Source organism: Carassius auratus, chromosome 24 (assembly GCF_003368295.1).
Source record: "Carassius auratus strain Wakin chromosome 24, ASM336829v1, whole genome shotgun sequence".
Classification (NCBI taxonomy): Eukaryota; Metazoa; Chordata; class Actinopteri; order Cypriniformes; family Cyprinidae; genus Carassius; species Carassius auratus.
Window position 1 is genome coordinate 12,909,414 of NC_039266.1, and position 20,529 is coordinate 12,929,942.

The following is a 20,529-nucleotide window of genomic DNA, read 5'->3' on the forward strand; positions in this document are numbered from 1 at the left end:
ATTGGCAAAATAGATCTGAAAAATGATCCAGCCATACATTTTTGTTTGCATTCTGGAGAGCATCAAAAGTTTTTATTTTCAATGTGTTTCTATAGTGTTGAGCAATGAAGCCAATCACAGTCATATCTGTAGACTTCTTGAATGCAATGGCCAATCAGAGTTGTGTAAGTTATGATACAATCACCACAAGACAAGAGACACAACACAAGATTTCAAAATAAGAATGTGATGAAATTTTTATGCAGTATTTTTAGAAAATCCTCAATGACACAATACATGACTGGAAAAAAGTATCTAGGTGTATTTTGAAATGTTTTAACTTATCATCTTGTGAAAGTCATTTCAGTATGAATCATCATATGCAGTTAAAGACAATGATATCCAAGCACTGTAAAAGGTTCTTTAACAAACTGAACTGATTTGCTTCTCTCTTGATTTCACATGAGTCTCTCCAGACCTTAGAATTGTACATGAGTTATGAGCTTCTGACTGAAGCAGTGTGACCTCCTTACTGAACTCCTTTCCACAAATTAAACATAAATAATAAAAAACATCCCTGAAGACAAACCCTCATGCCATGGCAACCATCTCCAGGAACACAGTGTTCACTAACGTGGGAGAGACCAGCGATGGGGGCGTCTGGTGGGAGGGTCTGGAACCACCTGCACCAGGAATCAAACTCACAGACTGGCATGGAAAATCCTGGAAGTATGGTAAAATTGTTCAGTAAACGCATTTTACAAAATATAAAAAAAGTTATATTCTGCAATTCATATTCTTATAATTGTATTCTGCAACATTTATATATAAACCTTTAAAAAACAACAAATAATATAATTTATTTATATAGTAAATAAAACTATCTATTATTATTATTACATGGACAGCATCTGTGGCATGGTGTTATAATGGTGATGGTTTATCTGTTCTTGTGTTTCTCAGGTGATTCTTCACTGTGTGCTCACCCGAACTCCAGGTTTTGTGCCCCAGCTGGCCAGTGCACCATCATAGACCCTCTCTGGGAAAGTGATGAGGGCGTCCCCATTGATGCCATTGTATTTGGTGGAAGAAGACCACAAAGTGTGTAGCATCACTGAATCAAAACTGTACATTTAAAATGCACATATTATGTAAGAAATTAATACTTTTAAGGTAAATAAAATGTTTTACTAAAGTTACTTAAGTTACCTGAAATAAAAAACCCACAACAACTGGAAAATACAAAATAGAAAAACCTTTCTCAAAATATTAATAAATACTAGAATAGTATCTTGATATTAACACTGTTTCATACCAAGGACAATAACTATAACAATAATGGAAACACGTAGAATCTTTCTAAATTTAAGAATACCTTTGGCGCAAAGGAAAGATATCACTGGAATCACTTTTAAAATATGTTTATATTATTTTTTTCTGCTGATGAATGAAAACACTGACAGCCAATCAGAATCTATCCTGCTTTTTAGGAACTCAGGCATTTAAAGTGGCAGATGACAAAACTTTCACATGAATGCTGGCTTTGCCATTACAGGAATGAATTAGCTTTTTAATACATTAAAACAAAAAGGCATTATATTGTAATAATACTTCACAATAATGCCATTATCACAGCTTTTTCAATCAAATAAATGCAGCCTTGGTGAACATAAGAGTCTTCGAAAATATTTAAGAAAGCTTACTGACCTCAAATTTTCTAACAGTAGCCTACTGTATATATACATAGACGTGTTATACATTACACCTTAAAATGTCTTTTTTTCCAAGTGTGCCTTTCCAAGTGGTGTACGAGTCATTTAACTGGCGTCACGGTGTGTTTGTGGGTGCAGCCATGAGATCTGAATCCACAGCTGCTGCTGAACATAAAGGTACAAACTTTCATTTCTCCATATGATAAACAGTACACAAAGGTGTACACTACTTTTAAGCACTTACTGACAAACTGAGCAAAAAGCTCATACTGATATTTACACATTATAATATGTGGCTTATTTTCTTTAGGTAAAGTAATCATGCATGACCACTTCGCCATGCGTCCTTTCTTCGGTTACTACTTTGGTGACTACTTGGCCCACTGGCTGAGTATGGAGACACGCAAGGGCCAAACCCAACTCCCCAAGATCTTCCACTTCAACTGGTTCCGAAAAGATCAGAAGACCGGCTCTTTCTTGTGGCCAGGGTTTGGGGAGAACGCACACGTCCTCGAGTGGATCTTCAAACGATGCGGTCGTACCAGTGAAGATGAGGCTGCCACCCAAAGCATTGTGGGATGGATTCCACAAAACGGTGCCATAAACACAGAAGGCCTGGGTGGAAATATCGATATGGGTGCCCTCTTTGACCTGCCCAAACCCTTCTGGCAGAAGGAAACACAGGAGCTTCGGACCTACTTCACCCAGCAGGTTGGAGCTGATCTGCCCGCTCAAGTGGAAGGAGAGCTGATATATATAGGGTGAATACTGGTAAAGTGGGACACTTTCTGATAATTTATATTCTGCATACTTTTTTATAAATATCCAAATGTCTTAGCCGCTCATATGATACTATTCTAAATAGCTTAGGAGATTTCCAATACTATAGACAATAAAAAAGAAATAAACATTAAACACAGGATGGATGACTCTTCCTAAAACACACAATGACCCCAAACCACATTTTTTCAAAGCGCTACTGTCAAACTGGGACACTTAAAACACATTCAGTTGTTATTCAAGTGTAGGCCTTATAAATTAAATACACAATAACAATATAAACAACAATATTACAACAACAACAATAATATAAACATCACTTTTTTTAAGTGCAGGTACAGCAAATTCAACCCACCCCCTCCCTCGCCTGCCCACAAAATTTTATATTGGGTTAAATTTATTTCATACAAAAAAAAAAATAATAATAATAATAACCTTCATTAACATATCTTCTTGTAGGAATTAATTGATTGCACACAGGCTTAATTTAATTTCCGTATGGTAGGTTAATCTACACGTCAATACAGCCAGTGCAAGTGAACGCCTCCCCATCTTCAATGAGGCCATTCTCCTCGCCACACGTCTGATGGAACCAGTCCTCGCAAAAAATGCACATGATCCAGTCCTCTGTCTTCTTTTTATATCATGAGTAACCCGCTCTGTCTAGTCTGTTGGTCTCCGTGTCCTCTTTGCTTCGCGATTTTTCTGTGCGTGAGAAAATGGATGTGTGGCGTGAGAGCATGTGAAAAGTGTTAATTGTGTGTGTCTCACGGTGAATGCGTGAGAGCTGGCGTAGTTTAAGTCAGTCTTTGTTGAAATATCTAGCTAACTAACTAAATTTATGAGGGACATATAAAAAGGTAACTCAATTCCTCCATTAGAATGACTTGAATGGCTGTCCCAGTTTGCCAGTAATACCCTGTCCCAATTTAACAATATGCTATTGGCAAACTGGGACAGTGTCAAAATCGCATAAAAAAAACTCAAGAAGATTAATATGAATGTGATTTTAAAAAATTCTGATTCACCATTACATCCTATAACAAAATATGTAACAATTACAAATGATCCATGAGTTAATTTTATAACCTTAACATTATTTACCGCAGAATGCTATGTAATTTTACTTACCATCACAGTTCACTGCAAGGTTGTTAAATTTGATGTGCCACACCCCGGAAGTGATGTCATAGCCACAGAATTTGTTTTTTTATTTTTATCACATACTTGCTACTGATGAGCTCAGTGTTGATTTTTAGTAAAAAAAAAAACATATCTATGTAAAGATATAAATTAACCTTAACTGTCCCACTTTACCCATTGTCCCACTTTACCAGTATTCATCCTATATATATGTGTATATATATATATATATATATATATATATATATATATATATATATTAAATAAGAAAAATAATAATAACTGTAACTATGCTTCCACTATTCGAACTTGCTGATTGGTTTAAGATTAAACCGCCAATGTATCTTAGATATTTTTGCTGCATGCTACAGAACAACAGCAGTTGTATCAAGCGGTGCCAGCCCGAGTTATTTTCTGTTCATTGCCAGTTCATTCAAGCCATTTCAGCAAAATGACCTCTGTATTAATCATTTGCTGAAATAGCCTATGTATTACGTGGGATGTTTGAAACATTGATATTCATGCGCATGTAGGTAAAAGTAGCAGTTCTTTGCAACAGGCTAAATAATAATTAGATGCAATTTTTACTTTATACTGGCAGATACATTTGCACCTGAGTAATTTTGAACATTAAAAGGATGCAATAATAACAGATTGTAAATTATTATATTTATTAACATTATAAATACCCTAATCAATATTAAACACCCAATCTTTACTTCCACTTTTATAACATTTTCTGAATTTTTATTGAAATAAATTCTAATGAGATGGGAAAAGTGAGAATAATATCAAGTGCGTCGTATTTAACATTATGTCACAATGGAGGGAGGGCACATAGTACTAATTGCAAAGTCTCTTTTTTTTTTTTTCTTTATTGTATAGTCTTTGGTAATATAGACTCCGAATAATCTTGTTTTTCATTTGCATTAAGATTATTTTTGTTACCACGCTGGAATATAATTTTTAACAAATTAAATTAAGATGCATTTTAAATTAAGATGGGTATTTGGCAATAACGAAATTAAGATAAAGGCTCCGCTGGATTTGCTTCGCACTAGCAGATGATATTTAATAAAATAATAATGCCAACATTAGCGTAAATACTCTGTCCACATTATGTATTTAAAGGTGCTGTAGGGAACTTTTGTAAAAAAATATTTTTTACATATTTTTTAAACCTGTCATTATGTCCTGACAGTAGAATATGAGACAGATAATCTGTGAAAAAAATCAAGCTCCTCTGGCTCCTCCCAGTGGTCCTATTGCCATTTGCCATTACAGACCGCTCCCGGTAAGAAATCAACCAATCAGAGCTGCGGTCCGTAACTTTGTTTGTGTTCAAAATGTAGAAAAATGTATATAATAACTCGAGTACACCATGAATCCATTTTCCAAACCATGTTTTTGGCTTGTCCTGAATCACTAGGGTGCACCTATAATAAGTGTTTATATTCGGACTATTTTAGATTGCTTCGGGGGTACCGCGGCGGAGTAACCCAGTGCCTCTGTGATTCTTCATAGACATAAACAGAGAGAAGTAGTTCCGGCTACGATGTTCTTCCGCAAGACGCAAGCAGTTCTGTTTATTAACCGATAGAGCGTCAAAAGTTCCCTACCTCAGCTTTAAGACTCAATGAATATTTAGTTATCATTTGAAAAACCATTACTCACAGAGATTAGGCTAAGCCTACATGTTTTTGTGGGGGGAAATTATTGAATCCAGATGTCTTCAGCGCGTTCCTGCGCTCACTGATGGTGCCTCATTATTCACTCATTATTCTCATTATAAACATGGTCAAAACTTTTCCACACTTCAGACTTTGCTTTAGTTGCTGGTGCAACCAAAACGTAATCACCAGAGGCCTCCGTTTCTCCTACTCAGCATCCATTTTCGCATCTTTCTCACGCTAATCGAAACCAGAGGTGGGTAGAGTACCCAAAAACTTTACTCAAGTAAAAGTAAAAGTAATTCTAGAAATATTTACTCAAGTAAAAGTAAAAGTACTAGTCTTGAATAGTTACTTGAGTAAGAGTAAAAGAGTATCGGATAAAAAATCTACTCAAGTAGTTAGTTACTAGTTACTTTGGGTCATATATACGGAGCCTTTTTTTATATAGATATATAGACAAAAAATGTATGTAATGTATGTGTGTGTGTATAAATGTATATATTTCATCAGCCTTTAATCCAATTTATGTAATTTATTATAAAACCCTGTCTGTTTATTTAAGTAACAAATATAGGTGTCATGCCATAACATATTTTTAATACGACTGACTTTATTTTAAATGTGAATTTAACATTGAAAGTTAATGTGATATAAATATTGCTACTAATCTTTCATTGTTCAGAAAGAGAGCAAATAACATTTACATTATTAAACATAATTTTCACTGACAGTCTAGATTTCATTCACTCTCAGAAACTACCATTAAAATCACTGAAACTGTTAACACTGTGAAATCAATATCTTAATTATAGATTCGTACACACATCTGCACTTTGTTGTTTCTGACGAGAGAATTCGGCAGAAAGAGGTATTCAGTCAGTAAGCGAGTGAAGGAAGCACCGGCATTTCAGCGATGACTCATCGGAACACCTCTGATTGGCCATTGCATTCAAAAGCTCAACAGAACCGTGTGTGATTGGTTAATGCGCAGCGCTGTAAAAACGTGTCTGTCTCTGGCTCAGCGCCAGCAAGCGATCACAGATCTGAATTTAGCAGCTGATGATATGACTTGCTGAACGTACTCGCACTGGTGTGATTGTATTAAAATTAATAAAATCTTAATCGGCTATTCTTTGTCTTTTGGAAGCTGCATTCAACCTGTTATAAGCCACACACGTACAACAAACTAATGTCACAGTGGTATCGTGTACTGTAATCGAATGTAGCCCAAGTTATTACCTGTTAAACAGTAGACAGCACACGCGTTCATCTAATAAGGATCTCCATCGCAAGCAAATAATAGCCTTTGCAGATTAGCTTTCAATTCAGTGCGGTTCCATAGCCCCGTTTTTTCAACGCTGCTAATATTCTTAAACGTTACAACTCTGAGTGAACCGCTTCAGAGCTCAGCGCGTGCAGCATGGAACTGAACGACTCCATCAAACTGATTCATGAACCAATTCACTCGTTTGCCAATTGGTTTGATCAAGCCTTTGAACAGAGTTGACTCAAAAGAATGAATCATTCGCGAATGGGCATCGCTCATTGTCCAGAGAAAAGTAGACGGCGCGTTTGGAATAAACTGAAGCATTTATTGCATTAAGATAAAGTAACGAGAGGGGCGTCGCCCACAGTAACGAAGTAAAAGTACAGATTTTTCCCAAAAAATGTACTCAAGTAAGAGTATAAAGTACCCATCTTTAAATATACTCCGAAAAGTATTCGTTACCCCGAAAAATTACTCAAGTAAATGTAACGAAGTAAATGTAACTCGTTACTACCCACCTCTGATCGAAACACATCACATGACCGAACGGTTACGTCGCAAACCTGAGCACAAGCCCGAGCCTGACCTGAGCCCGCGTAAGATGATTTAAGCCCGAACCCGACCCAACCCGGGTCCTGTCGGGTTTGGGTAAAGATCTTCAGCTCTAGCCTAAACATAGACAGTAAAATAAATGGACACAGCGACCCCATTGGAACTCAATTGAGACAAGTGAAGCCCATTTTTAGCGTTTTTTAGCACTTCCGTTTCTGACGCGCAGACTCAGACTAAGGTTGATGACGTCAGCAACCTGTCTGACAGATGTAAATCTTCTAGTAGCTGTGCATGCAAACTGCCATCGTTAATCTTGCAGAGACGGCGAGCTTGAGCGGGGAGTTCTTTGGCATGAGTGAGCAGGAGTAAGTATTCTGATTAATTATTTTGTATAGTATTTTAAAATGTAATGCCAGTATGCCATATTAAGTTAATTGCCTGCGAGCTTCTCCTCCTGGTTGTATGGTAATGCGACAGAGAGTCGAGTGGTTATTACGCAATCGTTAGCCTATTTTTACAAAAACTGTTTCTACGGGGCCATAATGTAACATAAAAGGTAATGGAGCCCTTTATACATTGTCGTGTGTCTTTAGAAATAAATAATGTACAAACGGAGTCTTTAAACGCCTCAGATGTAAAGTAATTCGCTGGCAAAGTGACGCCAAAATGAATGGGAGTCAATGGGAATGCTAACACAAGTGAAGTTCTGCTACAAGATGGCGGTGTGATGAGAAATCGAGTCCCCCCCAGGTGGCAAGGAAGTCGACCGGAAGTTGAAGTCGGCCGCGAACTTTTGTAGCAGAACTTCATTTGCGTTAGCAAAAGGCCGCTCCCGAGGCTATTACCGAGGTGGTGTCTGAGGCCGTTCCAGAGGCAGTGCCCGAAGCCGAGGCACCTCAGGTCTTCACAGACAGTCCAGAGTCTATTCGGAGTTCCGTGGACTCTCCGGAGTCGGGTCAGGTTCCGGTGGACTCTCAGGAGTCGAGTCGGGTGCCAGTGGACCCTCCAGAGCCAAGTCAAGTCACTGGATGGTCTGCTGCTCCATTCTGGGGGACTCCTGTCTCGACCACGTGGATGTGGTGGTCGTCTGCTCCGCCCTGGGGGACTTTGGCTTTGACCACAAGGCTGTGGTGGTCTTCCGCTCCGCCCTGGAGGGTTTTGACTTTGACCACAAGGCCGTGGTGGTTTTCTGCTCTGCCCGGGTGGGCGCCTCAACAGGTCCTTCATGGATTTCTGTGTGTTGTTTTTGTTTCTGTTATGTTTCTGTCTGTTCCCCTCAGTTAGTCTGGCCCTCCGTCCCTCCCCCTGTACCTCCTCCGGTCCTCCTCCCTCCTGGTTTCCCTGTTTTATGTTTACATTTCTGGTGTTTGTCCCCCATGTGTTCCTTTTCTGGCCCTCCGTCCCTCCCCCTGAGCCTCCACCTGTCCGCCTCCCTCCTGGTCTCTGTGTTGTGTTTTGTCTTGGAGCGTCTGGGAGCCGCTCCGTAGAGGGGGGGTACTGTCACAGTGTCTGGGTTGTTGTTCCCCGGGGTTCCACTAGATGTCCTCCTTCTCACGGTGTCTGTCCCAGATCACTTCCTGTTCCCTAATATGGTCACCTTCCTCCTTGCTGCGTAATTGATTGTTCCCCCCACCTGTCTCCTGTTTCCCCATTATCCTTCTGTGTATAAATACCCAGTCTGTCTTAGTCTATGTTACGGAGTCCTTGTTTAATGTTATGTTATTTCATGCCCGTCATCCTTGTCTTGCCTTGCGTTAGTGTCTTGTTTATGTCTGCTTTGATCTTCTGGTTTTGACCCTGCCTGGACTGTTTACCCTTTTGGATTATCCCTAATAAACGACGTACCTGCAGATTGGTTCCTTCTCCTGTGTTTCCCATAACACGTAACGTGACATGTCTGCAGCCAAAATAAATAAAAGAGGGATAGGGGGCAGCCCTGTCTTATTCCATGACTAATAGAAAATCTTTGTGAAGTACAGTAAGGAAGAGAAATGGAGCTGTTCATATCTTGTAATAATATTGAGAAAGTGCTCACCAAAACCAAAGAGCTCTAAAGCTTTAAATAAAAACCTATGTTCTAACGTGTCGAAGGCTTTCTTGAAGTATAAGAAAAGAATATATCCATCATCCTTTATCAAATGATTGTATTCAACCATATCCATTACTAGTCTTACATTATTGTGAATAGATCTACCTTTAAGGAATCCCGATTGAACCTCATTAATTACCCCATTAAGGCCCTCTTTCAGTCTATTGACAAGAATGTGTGTAAAAATTTTATAATCATTGTTAAGCAAGGTGATTGGGCTGAGATTATCTAAATATCTATGATCTTTATCTGGTTTGGGAATTAAAATGATCAAGCCTTGACTCATTGTGGGGCACAACAATTTTCAAATCATTCCAAAAAAAATTATAAAAATTTCCTGTAAGGCCGTCGGGACCAGGGGATTTGTTTGACTTAAGTTTCTGAACTGCTAGATCGAGTTCCTCCATACCTAATTGTGCATCACAAATACCTCTTAATTCATTGTCAATCCTAGGAATAAAATTACAAATTTCTTCAAAGAAGTCATCACATTCTTTTGGAGAAAAAATAGATAAATATAAATCACTGTAGAAATTACTTCTTTACTTATTATTGTAGGATCAGTACTTTCAATATTATTCACCATTAGGGAAATAATACTGTTTGTAGACTGTCTTCTTTTTTCTAATCTACAAAAATAGGACATGCTTTTCTCTCCCTCCTCTATCCACTTGGCCTTTGAGCGAATGTTTGAACCTTTAGCTTTCTTGATGTATAAGCTATCCAATTGTGTCTGAAGGGAAATAAAGTTACTTTTTTCAATGCTACTTAATGCATTTTTGCTACAGTACTTATTCATTTCAAATATAATCTTGTATTCATGTTGTCTTCTTAATTTGGCAAGCATTTTACTATAGCTTATGGAAAATTCACAAATTTGAAATTTAAGAAATTCCCATCTGGCTTTATGAGAACTGAAATCATTACTATTCTCAATTACTTTATTTAAATCATTAATCTTTGCACAAAATCCAAGCAAATCAGAATAAAAAAAAAAATAAAAAAAAATACCCCTTTTCATATGAAATCTTACTCTTTGGCTCAACAACCAAGACAATAGTGCAATGATCTGTTAGAGGTGTTGGTGAAATAGAGCAATCCTTAACAAAATTTAACAAGTTATCTGAGATTAAACAATAATCGATCCTCGATTTGCTAGAGGCATTAGGTCTAAACCAGGAAACTTTACTGATGTTAGGGTTAAGATGTCTCCATACATCCAATACTTTAAGATTGTTGCAAAAATGAGTAATCATAGAGTTTGGTTGAGGGGTACTACTTTTAGATTCAATATCCAGAACAATTGCAACCCAATGTCCATTAGAATCAGTTTTAACAGAAATCACTTTACCTGGACAGTTATTAAATAAAATCACAGTCCCTGCAGAGTGGGAGGATCCGTGGCTTAATAGCATTTTATCTCCCCATTGATTCGACCAAAAAGCAGCATCAGTTATGGTAGAGTGCATCTCTAGCAAAAAATTACAATGTGAACCAGTTCCTTTACAAAATAAAAACATAGCCTTTCTTTTGACCTTATTTTGAATGCCCCGAACATTTAAAGAGAGTAATGAAAATGGTAGCTTTAACTGGAAACATACGAAGAACAAATAAAAATAAAAAAATAGAAAAACAAACACAGATTGCGAACTCGAATCAGATATTTACTAAATGGATGGCAATTAACCGAGTACACATCTCGCAACCTAGTATTTCTCCAAAATATCACATCTCACACCATCCTACCCGTAAAAAGTTCAAATGAAGGATTTCATTGGGTCAATCTGGGTAACCTTTGTAATACGCTTTTTTTCCTTCTTTAAGTGCTTGAGCAATCAGTGGCCACAGAAGGGCAAGAGCGTTACAATCTTCCTTCGTGAAGTCTTCCACAAATCCGACTCCCCGGTTAAGGCAAACAGATGAGTTTTTCGTTGATTTCCAAATTTTGTTCCTGTATTTCCGCATTGGGAATTGGACAATCATCTGTCTTGGTCTTCCTGATTCTTTCTTACCGATCCGGTGCACTGTGTCAATAATATCGTATAACTTCTGTATCAAGTGCGGAGCAATTTCGGCAATCAGGTCAATCACTTACCTCCAGGGTTCCTCTTCAGACTTCTCCTTCATGCCGTTAATCCGAAGATTCCATCTTCTTTTATATCGTTCAAGATCAGATCTTCTGCTTTCCAAACCCATGACTGATTTGCTCAACTCTTTGCACTTTTCTTTGCAGTCTTTAATTTCAGCCGAGTTAAATTCAACCGCTTTGGAAATCTCTGCAATCATGATGCAGTTGTTTCGCATTTGATTTGCCAATTCTTCTAACTTTTCATCTTGTGAATCGAAGCGAGCAGTTAGGGAAGTAATGGCTTGCAGCAGAGTAGCGTTGGTAATGTCCTCTTCTTGAGGTTTTAGCTTTTTCTACATATGTACTTTAGTGGGTGTGAAGTGAGAGGAATCAAGGCGTTTCTCTAATGAATCAGTTGTTGTTTCCATCTATGAAACTGCAGCTTGAGCCATGCGATGGTCCGAAGGAATAATAATCTTGGGATGAGATGTTTGGTGAGATTTTCACATTTTCTAGGTTTACAACAATAACACAAAATCTTTAAAGTCACTCTGGGTAGGTGTAATTGAGAAACAAGCTTATTTTCGTAATAGAAAACGGGAGATAACTAGGCCGCTTAGTGAGGGCGCGTGTGTTCAGCCCGCCATCTTGCCGGAACCTCGTGGTTTTGAAGCTCAAACTCGCGGCAAGGAACTCGACCGGAAGTTGAAGTCGGGTGGGGGCTGCCATCTTTTAGCAGAACTTCACTTGCGTTAGCATTCCCATTGACTCCCATTCATTTTGGCGTCACTTTGACAGCGAATAACTTTACATCTGAGGCGTTTAAAGACTCTGTTTGTCCATTATTTATTTCTAAAGATACACGACAATGTATAAAGGGCTCCATTACCTTCTATGTTACATTATGGCCCCGTATAAACAGTTTTTGTAAAAAATAGGCTAACGATTGCGTCATAACCACTCGGCTCTCTGTCGCATTACCGTACAGACAGGAGGAGAAGCTCGCAGGCAATTAACTTAATATGGCGTACTGGCGTTACATTTTAAAATACTATACAGAATAATTAATCAGAATACTTACTCCTGCTCACTCACGACAAAGAACTCCCCGCTCGAGCTCGCCGTCTCTGCAAGATTAACGATGGCAGTTTGCACGCACAGCCACTTAGAAGATTTACATCTGTCAGACAGGTTGCTGACGTCGTCAAGCTTCGTTTGAGTCTGCGCGTCAGAAACGGAAGTGCTAAAAAACGCTAAAACTGGGCTTCATTTGTCTCAATTGAGTTCCAATGGGGTCGCTGTGTCCATTTCTTTTACTGTCTATGTTTCAATGTTGATACGAGAAAGGATGAAGCTGATTGGTTAGTTATTGTCACATGACCTGCGGTGCGCTGGCGGCATTCTGAAAAGTTTAGATGTTGAGCGCGTTGCTTCCATTATGAGCGCGCATACCGCGTGCCTACATTGGAAATAACGAACTTGCGCGCACAGAAGACGTGATGTGAACAGTGTTGCCAACTTCTTTCAATGGAAAGTAGCTAAACCGTGCCTGAAAAGTTGCTAAATACCGGTTGATGACGTCATATGCTAATTAGCATATTCATGACTTAAGTGCGTCATATTATTTTGCCCTTTCTGTGCTCATGTACTGCATTTTAATGCAGCCAAAATTCTCAATAAAACGTTTTTTATTATTATATGTTAATGTTTCTGTTGTCCTACAATGGAATTCATTTTATAATGACTGAAACGCGTTCCATTAATACCAGGTCTCAAAGATGTTAATCTCTGCACTAAAATCCTATTCACGACATTGTCTAATGAAATCAAAAACACAAAAGATTAAGACAATGGTAGTACTGTGATTTTGGCTATACTTGTATGTAAAATAGATTCGGAAGCAACAGAATATCTTTTTTTTTAACTGAAAGTGCTCCTCTCTGCTCGCAGATGCAGAGAGAGAGAGGCGTGTGCGCACGCTGGGAGAGAGAGCGAGAGAGAGAGCTCGTGCTGCAGTACCGGAGAGTCTCAGAGACTAAATAAGGTCTGTCAAAAAAAGTCGCTAGATTTGTTGCTAGTCGCTTTTTTGGAAAAAAGTCGCTGAGAGGGTCTGAAAAGTCGCTAAATCTAGCGACAAAGTCGCTAAGTTGGCAACACTGGATGTGAACAGCCCCTAATGATCCGCTAGCAGGCCGTCAAAAAAACGCATTCCAGGGGCGGCGCTAGGGTTGGGCTAAGGGGCCATAAGCTCCGAATATTTTGTTACCTTGTCTTTCTCATAGAGCAAAACAGTTAATCAGAAAAACAAATGTAGCTGCCGCGATTACTCAATCATGACAAGTGCATATTACATATATTTATATATATATATATATATATATATATATATATATATATACAGTACAGAATATAAATATGACGTATTTTCAGTTGTTTCATACTTTTTTGTTATGTACAGTACAGACCAAAAGTTTGGACACACCTTCTCATTCAAAGAGTTTTCTTTATTTTCATAACTATTGACTATTGTAGAGTCACACTGAAGGCATCAAGGGCTATTTGAGCAAGAAGGAGAGTGATGGGGTGCTGCGCCAGATGACCTGGCCTCCACAGTCACCGGACCTGAACCCAATCGAGATGGTTTAGGGGTGAGCTGGACCGCAGACAGAAGGCAAAAGGGCCAACAAGTGCTAAGCATCTCTCGGGGAACTCCTTCAAGACTTGTTGGAAGACCATTTCAGGTGACTACCTCTTGAAGCTCATCAAGAGAATGCCAAGAGTGTGCAAAGCAGTAATCAAAACAAAAAGTGGCTACTTTGAAGAACCAAGAATATTACATATTTTCGGTTGTTTCACACTTTTTTGTTATATATATAATTCCACATGTGTTTATTCATAGTTTTGATGCCTTCAGTGTGAATCTACAATTTTCATAGTCATGAAAATAAAGAAAACTCTTTGAATGAGAAGGTGTGTCCAAACTTTTGGTCTGTACTGTACATAACAAAAAAGTATGAAACAACTGAAAATACGTCATATTTATATTCTATACTCTGAGAGAGAGAGAGAGAGAGAGAGAGAGTGTGTGTGTGTGTGTGTGTGTGTGAGAGAGAGAGAGAGAGAGAGAGAGAGAGAGGAGAAATGTAACAGTTTAATGTTGTATGTAAACTGTGTTTGAGAGAGAGAGAGAGAGAGAGAGAGAGAGAGAGGTGTTCAGAGAGGAGTCTGTTGGATGTTTAGTTTTATGGACTCAATGTTGAAAATGTAAAACATTTCAAACACTGTTGGCAGAAGTGAAAAATAAATAATTTTAGGAAGTTACAATTTTGTTTGATTCCATGATGTATTTTACTGAACATGAGTATTTACAATGCAAATCCAAATTATTTTAATTTACTGACAGTTACTTATATCTTGTCTTTTAACTTTATTAAGATCAGATTCTGCAGGTAAAATAACAATATTAAGGTGACTTGACTTGGACTTGACTTGACATAGCTTGTGACTTGACTTGACTTGACTTGCCCAAGAAAAAAATACTTGGGACTTACTTGAGACTTGCACATGTGTGACTTGGTCCCATCTCTGGTAGTTCACAATAGGCCCCTGTGGTGCGGCCTAAGCTTTTGTTCTTAATGGCATTTTTTTCCCCTTACATTACTTTTACTTTTATACTTTAAGTAGTTTTTTAAACCAGTACTTTTACACTTTTACTTAAGTAAAAAGCGTGAGTTGATACTTCAACTTCTACAAAAGTCTTTTTAAGACCTAGTATCTATACTTCTACTTGAGTAATGAAAGCCAATACTTTTGACACCACTGCTCAATTCTCAGAGATCCACCAAACGGTTCGCACGAAGCTGTTCAAAAGATTCAGTTTCCTTAAACCCCACCTTTCGGTTGCATACTGTGTTCTGATTGGTCAACTAACATAGTCAGGTTTGATTGGTTGTTCCGCACACACCTCCACGGTAAACTATGCGTAAGCATCTGTTTGGTGTGAATTATGTCTTATTCCTCTCACCGTGAAGCAAACAGTAAAATAAAAAACTTGAACAGTCTCGCTGCTTTTTCTTCGGTGTGGGTGTATTCAAGCCGTGCGCTTCAGTTTGAATCTGAATAGCGCGTTCAGCGCGGGGGCGTGGTCACATTAGAATGAAGCGAGACGTGAAAAACGGACATCGCCTTGTTTTCATATGGATTACTTTATCACAGAATATTTTCGGCAGCACTTGTTTCGTTTTAAAGAAGACATGCCAAGCTTTCTATAGATCTCTCTCTCATGTCTCTTCGTTGAGAATTCACGGAGTTACACTTCATTTTAATGAGGTGTTTGTACATGACGATCAGCGCAGACAGGCTGCAGACAGCACACATACTGATAAGACGCTCGGGAGAAAACAAACACATAACTTCATAATCATACTTCGCTCGTTGTTCTAAATTAAGTTGGTAATGAACCCTGTTTTATGGCCAAACGCTTTGAAAATCCCGCTGTACTCACCGAGATTAGAAAAGCAGTCATCAGTGAAATGTTGTGAACACAACAAAAGGGATTTGTTGTACTGCTCTGGTATTGTGGTAAAAATGAATTTTAGCCATTGGTTCCTCTGATCTTCATTCGTTGGCAGTGAAAATAAAACAAACTTGCCTTTACAATTAAAAACACACTGTCTCCTCGACATGACGCTATCACACCAACCAGAGCGTCTCTGTGTGGGGGTGGGGCAGGTCAGAGTTCCGTTTCTCCCAAGACGGTAGGCGGAGATTATTATGCAAAGTGCTCCTAGTGACGTACATAGAGATGGGCAAAAGATTTAAGAGATTTGAAATCTATAACGACTCGTTTCAGCGATTCAGAGTCCGACTCCTTACTTTAGAAGCCAATAACTTTATAAATCATGTACTTTTTGGTTTAATTACTTTGCACATTGTTTACCCTGATGGACAGCTACATCATACACTGTAATAAAGGTAATTTTTGATTTCCCATCTGTGTGGCTCTTTAAAACGCACTGCAATAGCATTCATAGTAAACTTGAATTGTGTTAATAACATTATTATTGTGTGCTTTTAATGCAAATAATGAATCTTTAGAAATTATAGGATATATAACTAGATGTGTCAATAAGCTGACCGCAAATCGAGGCGGGGCTGCACGTGTCACCCCGCCCCATACCTACTCTGATTGGTTCGATCGTCTTTCTTAGACATAGCTTCATGATAGGAAATGTGTGCATAGTTGGTGTAGAATGGAGTATGTTGTTTAAAAAGCTAAAAACCATGAAGTTTTACAAAGCCTTGATTATAATGCACAGTTGTTTATTGTTTACTTGACTCACTGTCTGATTTATTGAATCACGAGATGTTAGCTGCTGCAAGTTTAATCTTTTTGACCAGTCCAATTCACAAATGAATCACTGGGACATTCTAAAACGCTTAACGTGAAAGTATGTGAGTTAAGGCACTTAAACGGTGTTTTAATAAGACAAAACTCAGTAAACAAACTTTTAATAAAGCATTATATTCAGAGACAAACAGATATGAACCCAGAATATGAACACAACACGTTTAATCACGCGTTAAGCATTTTCCTCACATACCCTGATTGTCTGTAAATGTCTGTAAATGCTTTATGAAAACATTTACTGAGTTTGGTCTTTTTAAAACATGTTGTAATGCATTACGCCACGTTAAGTACGTTAGGTTAATTCAAGGATGTACATTTATAACATGGACTTAGTAAAAACATAAAAAAGTGTCTAAAATGCATGCGCATCACTGATCTCTAAATAGTCCCACTGAAAGATATATAAAAGTTTAACTAAACGCTTTTAAAATTGTTTGCTGAAATAACCACAATCTTAACAACTGAACTAAAATAAGAACACAATGTGCATTAAATTGTGTTTGTTGATATAGCAACAAATTATATATGTCCCTTCAAAATCATCACTGGCCGGTAGAAATAAAAGTTTCTCCATTTCTTCACTTTCCTGAAATAAAGGGGAGGAAAAAGGCTATGCTTTGCAATGTAGTAAAGAAAATTTAAGTTTCATAAAATTAAAATGGCACACAGACACATTAGTCTGTTGCAGTGTCATTTATCAACTGCATGACAGATAATTATATGTATAAATAAACTAATACATGCTTTTCATTTCCTTTCTTATACTCTGAAGCCCCGTTCACACCAAGGACGATAACTGTAAAGATAACGATAAAGATGTAGTTCTGATGTAAGATGTAAAATTTATCTTTGGAATCACTTTCAAAACAATTTTTCTCCAGCTGATGAACAATAAAAAAACTGATAGCCAATCAGAATCCATCCTGCTGTAACAAGCTCAATAATTTAATTTAGCTGCAGACGAGCATGCGCTTAGAATAAACAGACGATATCGTTCGCTGGTGTGGACGCTAATATCGTTGTCTTTATAGGTATCTTTATAGTTATCGTTCTTGGTGTGAACAGGGCTTGATGCTATGAAATAATATAATTTTCATAATAAATTATTCTATCTGAAGACCTGATCCTGCCACTGTGGATAATCAATCCAATTAATGTATTAAATGTAGTGGGTTGGTCTGTTAGCCTAAAGATCAGCTTTATTTAGCAAAACAGTAATTTCAGGGACATGGAGGGTGTCACGGAGACAACCTGAATATTGACACACACGCATCCATCCATTCACTTACACTGACTACACTACATTTCCCATAAGCCCCGTCCTTGAACTCTGATGACTTTCACAGGTGCTACTCATCAGGACTGTGTATAAAAGCTGGGCTATCACAGAAGTTCAACGCAAAGTCTTGATTTGCTGTGTCTGTCATTTCTGTGCGTTACTACCTGTGTTTGTTTTCCTGTTGCCGATCCTGTTTGATATCCTTTACGTACCTTTGCCGACCCTTGCTTGTTATTGGATTTGATTCTCTGTTCTCCCTATGTTGCTGATATTGCTGCTATTGATCATTGCCTGTACGACTACGAGTTTCTGCAATAAAGCCTGCATATGGATCCCATGTCGAGTTCTGGTTCATTACAGAAGACTTCACCAACACGAGATCCAGCGGCTTATGAAGGTCTTCATACCACCATGGCGGCCCAAGCCAGTCAGATCGCTGCTAACCAGTTTCAGCTGAATCAACTGACGTCTATCACCGAGGAACTTGTCAAAGCCGTTCAGAGTCTCCATACAGCTCCTGCGGCCACACCAACGCCGGAAGCGTCCACCATTGCCCACGCGGCAGGGACGCCGTCCCAGATTAATCCCCGTCTCGCTTTCCCGGAGAAATACAACAGTGACGCCAGCAAGTGTAAGGGATTTCTATTACAATGCTCCCTGTTTGTTGAACAGCAACCCACACTGTATAATACTGATACTGGGAAGATCACCTTTGTTTGTTCAGTGCTGACTGAGAAAGCACTGGAATGGATTACTGCTGTATGGGGCTCCGATGGATCTGCATTCACCTCCTTTCAGGATTTCCTACAACAGTTCAGGGCAGTATTCAATCATCCTAAGGAGGGAAAGGGAGCTGGAGATCGCTTATTGGAGTTATCGCAAGGCAGAATGACGGCGGCTGATTATGCCCTACGATTTCACACTCTGGCGGCACAAACTAACTGGGTGAGCGAGAGGTTAAAAGTACTCTTTCGCAGGGGTCTGAATTATAATTTTCAAGCTGAGCTAGCATCTAGAGACGAGGGCAGAGATCTTAATAGCTTAATTGAACTTACCATCTCCATTGACAATCTGCAACGTGCCCGACGATCCAGTTCTCGTCGCACTGACCACCCAGTTTTCTTGCCATCTAATGAACCTACTGAACCCATGCAGATCAACACTTACCATCTGTCTATTGAGGAGAGAGATCGACGTATCTCTAATAGTCTATGCATGTATTGTGGATTACCTGGCCATCAACATAACAACTGCCCTACACGTGCATCTACTGCCTCACAACGCTCGGTGAGTACTCCTCTCACTTCCATGTGTGATACCCAGTGTGTAAGCATTCCCGTTGAATTATGGATAAACGACAAACAAGTTATTACCTCTGCTTTACTCTATTCTGGGGCTGCTGGCAATTTCATTTCTGAGGAGTTCACTAAGAGGTATAACATTCAACTGATTCCATGCTCTACCTCTCTCTCAGTGGAGACAATAGATGGTTGACCACTGGGTTCTGGATCCATTACTCACCTCACTCACAAAATCTTGATGGCGGCTGGTTTACTTCACAAGGAGAATCAATTCTACATTCTCCCCACATCTCACACACTCGTGATTCTTGGATTACCCTGGCTACGTCTGCATAACCCCCAGATTTCCTGGAGAGAGGCACCAGTTGTTAAGTGGAGCAATTATTGTCAACCGAACTGTCTTTCTCTGGTCAAACCCATTCCTGTCTGTTCCGTGTCACTCGCTCCAGCACAAGAGTCCATTCCTGATCTTCCAGAGGAATATGCTGATCTTATGGAGGCTTTCAGTAAGGAACAAGCCAACACATTACCTCCTCACCGTAAATATGACTGTGCCATTGATTTTCTGCAAGGGCATTCTCCCCCAAATGGTCGCATCTTCCCATTGTCTCAACCTGAGTCCGAGGCCATGAAGGATTATATCAAGGAAGAACTCCAGAAAGGTTTCATCAGACCATCCACATCCCCTGCCTCGTCCGGATTCTTCTTCGTGAAAAAGAAGGATGGTGGTCTTCGTCCATGCATTGATTATCGTGGACTAAACGAGATGACGATGAAATTCAGATACCCACTTCCATTGGTTCCTTCAGCCCTCGAACAGCTTCGCACTGCCCAGTACTACACCAAACTGGATCTGAGGTGCGCCTACAATCTCATTCGCATTAGAGAGGGAGATGAATGGAAGAACGCCTTCTCCACCACCACTGGACACTATGAATATCTTGTGATGCCGTTCCGACTGGTCAATAGTCCATCTGTGTTTCAGTCATTTATTAACGAGGTCTTCAGAGACATGCTGAACATATCTGTGATCATGTACATTGATGATATACTGATCTACTCCAACACACTTTCTGAACATGTACAACACGTCCGAGCAGTTCTTCAACGCCTCATCAAATACCAGTTATACGCCAAGGCTGAGAAATGCGAGTTCCACACGACCTCCATCACATTCCTAGGGTATATAATAAGTCCCGGAGGGGTGGCCATGGATGAGAAGGTCAACGTCGTTCTTAACTGGCCTGCACCCACAACCCTCAAGGAATAACAGCGA

The 20,529-nt window shown here is 39.1% G+C and overlaps 1 protein-coding gene across 1 annotated transcript; it reads left to right on the forward strand.

Annotated features, from left to right (window-relative positions):
- Positions 1-550: 550 nt before the first annotated feature.
- LOC113041857 (phosphoenolpyruvate carboxykinase [GTP], mitochondrial-like) lies at positions 551-2,456 on the forward strand (the record flags this gene model as incomplete). Its single annotated transcript, XM_026200423.1, has 4 exons — positions 551-713; positions 943-1,084; positions 1,768-1,868; positions 2,002-2,456. Coding segments are annotated over 4 exons (861 nt in total), but the record flags the coding sequence as incomplete, so codon positions are not given.
- Between the last annotated feature and the right edge of the window lie 18,073 nt (positions 2,457-20,529).